The following is a 7,257-nucleotide window of genomic DNA, read 5'->3' on the forward strand; positions in this document are numbered from 1 at the left end:
CGGCCGGCTCTCGGACACCTGGGTCCCTTCCATCCCCCCGGGACTCCCCGCATCTGGCAGGCTCTCGGACACCTGGGTCCGATCCGTCCTTCCAAGCCCCAGTGGGAAGCGAGACTCCCCCAGCCCGGGTCCCGGGGCCACCCCGGCGCAGCGAGCCCCTTACCCCGGCACAGCGCGGCGCAGGCCAGCAGCAGCAGCAGGGGGGTGCCGGGGGCGAAGCTCCTTGGGCGGCTCATGGTCCGGGCTGGCGGCGGAGGCTGGTGCTGGGGGATCTGGGCTCGGCTCAGCTCTGAGCCACCGCAGCGCCCCGCAGCCGCTTTTATGCCCGCTGGGTCAGCCACCCGCAGCCCGCGGGGAATTCCTGGGAGCCCCATGCCGAGGTGCGGGGCTCACTCACCCGGGGAGGGGCGGCGGGGAGTTCGCATTCCCCATCCCGTGCCTCACATGGGCCGTGGATGGGTCAGGCTGTGAGTGTGAGAGAGAAATAACACCCTGCCCTGGGGCTAACCCATCGCGGCCCTGCCCAGGCGGGGTCATGCTGCCCGGGGATCACTGGCCCTGCGTGCTGGAAGCAGCCAGGTAATCATTACTAGGAGAGCTGTGCTGTCTATGCACCCAGCGCCCCAGGAGTGCCTGGGGTTTCCCCGGGGAAAATAACATTCACCAGCATGTCAAAGGTTCCATTCGACAAGTAGATGTAACGCTAAGGTTCCAAGTGGGATCGTTAATACACAACTAGTTAATATTCGTGCATATTTATTATTATTATTATTAATAACCCTTTAATACAGAACCATTACAATGGCTAGCCACCAGCTCTGAGCTCCCAGCTAGTTTATTTCAATTTACTAAGCCATCATCAGTTCCCAACTCTAGATCCCCTCTGCCCCTGCTCTCCAATCAAATCACTAAATAATATGTAAAGATTGATAACACTAAGGAAGGCTGAAAGAATTGGGTTTGTTTAGTTTGGAAAAGAGAAGACTGAGAGGGGACATGGTAGCAGTTTTCAGGTATCTAAAAGGGTGTCATGAGGAGGAGGGAGAAAACTTGTTCACCTTAGCCTCTAAGGATAGAACAAGAAGCAATGGGCTTAAACTACAGCAAGGGAGGTTTAGGTTGGACATTAGGAAAAAGTTCCTAACTGTCAGGGTGGTTAAACACTGGAATAAATTGCCTAGGGAGGTTGTGGAACCTCCATCTCTGGAGATATTTAAGAGTAGGTTAGATAAATGTCTATCAGGGATGGTCTAGACAGTATTTGGTCCTGCCATGAGGGCAGTAGACTGGACTCGATGACCTCTCAAGGTCCCTTCCAGTCCTAGAATCTATGAATCTGTAAAATGGTCAGAGCTGATGAAATCCCCTAAAAGATGTATTGTTTCTAAGCACGGCCCAATTAAGGAGATTGGAGACCCCTGGGCTAATGTTTTTTGGAGGTCCCCTTTCATGTAAACAGGGTATTAATGAAAGCAAAAGAGTACCTGGTTTGGGAAAGTCAACCTCATGTATATTACTGACTAAACGGAAATTGAACACAATGAACAGATTGTATACTGGCCGGACAAACATAAAACGTAAAACACTGAGTCCTGAAATGCTGCGTGTTTAAACTGGCACTTTGCAAACTTTAAGTGCCACAAATTCAGTTATTATTTGCTCAGACAAGAGTGTACAAAGGACATTACATTTGATTATCAGAACAGCAAGAGCATTAAGCTTTTTCTATCAGATTTGACCAAAGACTGGTTTTCACCTAGGCAAGCTTCCAGAACAATTCTCTGCTTCACAGCTGGCAATGGTACAGCCAAATACAGTCTCATCTCAATGAATACATTCGGGAGAACATTACTCCAAGCTTTGTCATGCAAAAATGTGATGACTCCAGTAACACTCTTATCCTGCATGTCACAATATCTTAATAATGTTGTCAAGTATCAGAGGGATAGCCGTGTTTGTTTGGATCTGTAAAAAGCGACAAAGAGTCCTGTGGCACCTTATAGACTAACAGACGTATTGGAGCATAAACTTTTGTGGGTGAATACCCACTTCGTCAGCAGCATGTGACGCATGTGTCTGATGAAGTGGGTATTCATCCACGAAAGCTTATGCTCCAATACGTCTGTTAGTCTATAACAGGGGTCGGCAACCTTTCAGAAGTGGTGTGCCAAGTCTTCATTTATTCACTTTCATTGAAGGTTTTGCGTGCCAGTAACACATTTTAACCTTTTTAGAAGGTCTCTTTCTATAAGTCTATAATATATAACTAAACTATTGTTGTATGTAAAGTAAATAAGGTTTCAAAATGTTTAAGAAGTTTAATTTAAAATTAAATTAAAATGCAGAGCCCCCCTAGACCGGTGAGCAAGACCTGGGCAGTGTGAGTGCCACTGATAATCAGCTCGCGTGCCGCCTTCGGCACGTGTGCCATAGGTTGCCTAGCCCTGGTCTATAAGGTGCCACAGGACTCTTTGTCACTCTTAACAATGTTGAAAATTAATACATTGTAGCCAAAAGCTCAGGTTCTAGATCATTCCCATGAGCATAGAGCATCTCCTGAGTGCATGTTTTCATCTTCTCTTCCCTTCATACTTGATCCAGAGACATAAAGAAGCCAGATCTTGTGGCTAGTTCAGCATAACATCGATGTATTCATTTTAGTTCTGAACTTAGCTTGTCAAGGTTAAATAACATAGAACTACTCAACCTCACATTTCCTTCGGCCTCGAAGGAAGTCACTTTTGCCATTGGGAAGATTTTGCTTTCCAGTGTGTTTATATTCTTCAGGTAGGACTCATCTGTGATTCTGTCTGGAGTGGCTCACAACTATGAGTGCCTGCCTCAGGGCAGACTGTCAAAAGCAGGGCAAACACCCCAAACTGGTGGTATGTTCTGTATTTAGATTTCACCAAGCCAGTAACAAATGTGAACTCTCAAACTACTCTAACAGTCTTATAATGGAGTGATTCCATTATATCTTGCCACCCAGGCAAGCTGGACTATGGTCACTTACACCCAAAATCACAACATATTCAGGTTACACCCAGTCCCAAGAGACCAGTCACTAATCCAGGGCAGGTTGCATCCTAGATCTCACACCAAAGACAATACTGGTAGCCAGTTCTGTAGTAAGCTAACTAAAAGTTGACTAGCTAAGAAAAAGGAATGAGAGTTATTGAGAGGTTAAAGCAGTTAAAAATATATGTACAGGTGAATCACAGTCTATAATCTCAGAAGGTGGCAGAGATGTAGTAATCTGCCAGTTTCCCAAAAGTATTTTAGTGTTAACCAGAGTATCTTTGGGGATGTTTGTCTTCTCATTCCATTATTCTGCTCTGTAAGAAGCCAAACAGTCCAGAGATAAAGAATTTTTCCTTGTGTCCATATTTATAGCTTCTCATAGAACCTAAGCTGGCAGCAACAGTTCCCACACAGGTCTCTTCTTCATGGCGGAGGACTGGAGGGAAGGAATGCACTTCAAAGTCTTCGATCTCTCACACAATGACCATTTGCTTTCCACGCACAGGATTTAGCACCTTTCTGTTAAAGTTCTTCATTTGCATTACACAAGGCTTCTTTCTCGTTTGATGGATTATTTAGTTACAGGGGTATGTACAATGGAAGTGTTTGCTATTACATTGTAACAGGGTACAGATCATTGAAAACTACTCATGCAACATCTCACCAGTTTTTCATGAAGTTTAAACAATAAACGCATTCTTATACATTTTATCGTCTACTTTGAATCATAGTGAGCTGGTCTGGCAGCTCGGAAGCTTTAAGTTTGTCATTACAACTCTGAAAATAGAGTAAACGTCTCTCGATACACTGAGTATGAAACTCCTTCTCAAAGAAGGCCACTTAGACAGATCTTGTTTGATGTTAATGGCAACTCTATCCTCTTTAGCACTGTTATTCTTTCCACCTTCTGTTTGGTGAGGTGGTAGGAAAAGTGGGTCATCCCTTTCCTCATTACTTTTGCCCTGGATTTCAGGAATGCTTGTCTTGTCTTCTGCCCTCTCCTAAGGGAACAAGTTCATATCCATATCTTCACTTTAATGATTGTTTTCCAAGCAAGATGGTCCGTCATCTTTGGAAGATGATTCTGAAGCAGTACCAGCAGAGAAAGCTAGTAAGTGTGGGCAACTGGCTTACAATTTTCTCTCTTTCTAATGTAGCTTTCCTTTCGATCCTCTGCTTGGAAATTGTCGACCAGATATTTCATTGGAGTGAGGTGAAAAAAATACTATGTGCAGTGCCGTAATTAGCAGCCAGCGACCAGTGACTAGCATCACCAGTTCGCACCCCCATCACCAGCAACTGAAAGTCTGAAAGAAATTGATTAAATTTCAATTTAAGAAGCTGGGACAAAATCAGTGTTGGCAAGGGGCACGAATGATTGTTTTGCTCTTTTCTTTTTAGTGTTAGTAGGAATATAATCAAAATCTCCTTTGTTTATACTGTATATTTCAAGGATTGGAGGCCCCCCAGGAAAGCAGAGGCCTGGGGTTGCAGCACCCTCAGTTTCTGCCCCCCCCCCAATCCAGCACTGCTCCTAACTCCTTGGGAAGATGTCCCTAAGGGTCATCTGCTAACCTGTGAATTTTATTCCATCCTTTTGCTGAAAAGAAGTGGAAGTTGGCAGGTAAAGACAATCTTTTCTCTGCTGTGGGAGATCCTGTAATATGTGCTGTAAATTCTAGTGCACAGGTGACTAGGAAAATCAGTGAGGAAATATGACTCAGGTTCAGAGATGATGTGCAAACCCAAACTTCCAGTGAAACCTGTCAAGCTGTCTAGAGTGACTCATCACCACGTGTGTCAACCTCAGGGCAGAATTTTCAAGAAACAGGGCATGAACCCCAAACTGGTTGTGAGGTCTATGCCTAGATTTCACCAACCACATAACAAGTGTGAATTCCTCAAGAACTGTAACAGCCTTAACAGGGAGTCACAGACAGTCCCCTTATGTACTCTGATCTATCTCACCACCCAGGCAAACTTGTCTTTGCGATAGATGGTCCCTTACATCAAAAGTCACAACAATAATCGGGTTACTCCCAGTCCCAATGGACCAGTCACTTACTTCAGGGCAACTGTACCTTAGATCTCTCGATAAAGCCTGTAGCCCAGGGATCGGCAACTTTTGGTACGCGGCTCGCCAGGGTAAGCACCCTGGCGGGCCGGGCCAGTTTTATTTACCTGCTGACGCGGCAGGTTTGGCCGATCGCAGCCCCCACTGGCCGCGGTTTGCCATCCCGGGCCAATGGGGGCTGCGGGATTAATAGGGTTAATCCAAGCTAAAAAGCTGGGGACCCCTTGCTTATGCTTAGAAATCTTTGCCCCTCAGGGTTCAGGCAGCAAAGGGATAAAATTCCTTCTGGTTGGGGATGTTTATCCCCTTTCCACAGAGCTCCAGCTGTGATAGGATGAGCGTTCGTGCATGTCCCCTCTTCATGGGTGTGGGAAAAACGATCAACAAAGTCCTTTGTCCAGTGATGTTCCACAGTGGCTGGTCTGGTGTTTACAGGCCTTCTTTCATTGGGCAGGAGACGACACCTTTTGTGGTAAACTAGTATTTTCACGCTTGGTAATGCTTCTCTCCTGCCTGTGGATTTTCCAGTTTTAAAGCAAACATTTTCATAGTTACAGAGCAAACACTTACATATTACCTTGTAACATGGGATACAGCTATTATAAGCGAGACTAAAGCATGCAGCAACTTCCCAACATTTCATAAAGTCAAAACACTTTCTTATGAACTTAACATCTATTTTAACAATGCTAACACACAGGTGAGCCAGCCTGGTTTCCAGCTTTGCATTTGTCAGTGTTCAGAGAGTCCTAGGGGCCATGGCATAAGCTGGCACCTGGTCTGCCAGTGTCACAAAACCAATGCAACTTTTGCCTACCCAAGAAATGATCCAAGAGAGTGGACCTTGCTGTACTGTTTCCCAAATGGTGGGTCGGTTGCAGGAAGGTTGTAGACCTGCCACCACCAGGACTCTAAGCAAACATACACTTCTCCCAGCATGATGGGGGGAGGGGCTGGAGAGTAAACCCACCCCACACACTCATCCCACAGCGGCAGGTCCTGTCCTATCAGGGGGGAGGGATAGCTCAGTGGTTTGAGCATTGGCCTGCTAAACCCAGGGTTGTGAGTTCAATTCCTGAGGGGGCCATTTTGGGATCTGGGGCAAAGTTAGTACTTGGTCCTGCTAGTGAAGGCAGAGGGCTGGACTCAATGACCTTTTGGGGTCCCTTCCAGTTCTATGAGATAGGGATATCTCCATTAAAAAAAAAATCAGGGTGGGCCCAGCTCCCTGCTCTTATACTCACTTAAGCTCCAGTCCTACAAGCTGCTCTGGGCAGGCAAAGCACTGCCTGCACCCGAGAGATTAAAACTTCTTGATGGAACGATTCTCCATTGGAAAACGCAGTTCTGATGAACTCGGAGGCATAGCAAGTGTTAATTTCAATTAAATTTTCTATGGAAAAATTTCTAAGCGATTCTCTTTCACATTCTTGTTTCATTTTGATCATGCCAAATAATTCCTCGGGGGAGGGAAACCAATTTTGAAATGTTGGAATTTCCCAGGTGATGGAAATTCCATTTTCCACTCAGCTCCACCCCCAGCAAGAAGTCAATGGGGCCTCTGCAGTGTGACAGACCCAGACCAGTGGGGTACAGGAGTCTGGTAGAGGGCAAATATACTAGTCACTGGATGAGTAGTTTTCTGTTCCCTGAGTGACCAGAGCAGGGGCTGCACTAGAGTAATCAGGAACCTGCTAGAACCAGTTAAGGCAGGCAGGCTAATTAGGACACCTGGAGCCATTAAGAAGCTGCTAGAATCAATTAAGGCAGGCTAATCAGGGCACCTGGGTTTTAAAAGGAGCTCACTTCAGTTTGTGGGGCGAGTGTGAGGAGCTGGGAGCAAGAGGCGCAAGGAGCGGAGAGTGAGAGGGTGTGCTGCTGGAGGACTGAGGAGCACAAGCGTTATCAGACACCAGGAGGAAGGTCCTGTGATGAGAATAAGGAAGGTGTTTGGAGGAGGCCATGGGGAAGTAGCCCAGGGAGTTGTACCTGTCATGCAGCTGTTACCGGAGGCACTATAGACAGCTGCAGTCCACAGGGCCCTGGGCTGGAACTCGGAGTAGAGGGCGGGCCCGGGTTCCCCCCCAAACCTCCCAATTGACCTGGACTGTGGGCTCTTCCAGAGGGGAAGGTCTCTGGGCTGTTCCCCAACCCACATGGTG

At 46.6% G+C, this 7,257-nt stretch overlaps 1 protein-coding gene across 1 annotated transcript in view; it reads right to left on the reverse strand.

The window, feature by feature from the left end:
- LOC112121648 (interleukin-8-like) overlaps positions 1 to 288 on the reverse strand; it is a gene marked incomplete at its 3' end in the record, with an annotated part of 775 nt that extends 487 nt beyond the window's left edge. The window contains exon 1 of the mRNA XM_024220574.3: positions 164 to 288. Within this exon, the coding sequence (XP_024076342.3) occupies positions 164 to 236 (73 nt within the window). The remainder of the gene's footprint in view (positions 1 to 163) is intronic.
- Between the last annotated feature and the right edge of the window lie 6,969 nt (positions 289 to 7,257).

Source organism: Terrapene carolina, unplaced genomic scaffold, assembly GCF_002925995.2.
Source record: "Terrapene carolina triunguis isolate 2854851 unplaced genomic scaffold, T_m_triunguis-2.0 Scaffold32215, whole genome shotgun sequence".
NCBI classification, from domain to species: domain Eukaryota; kingdom Metazoa; phylum Chordata; order Testudines; family Emydidae; genus Terrapene; species Terrapene triunguis.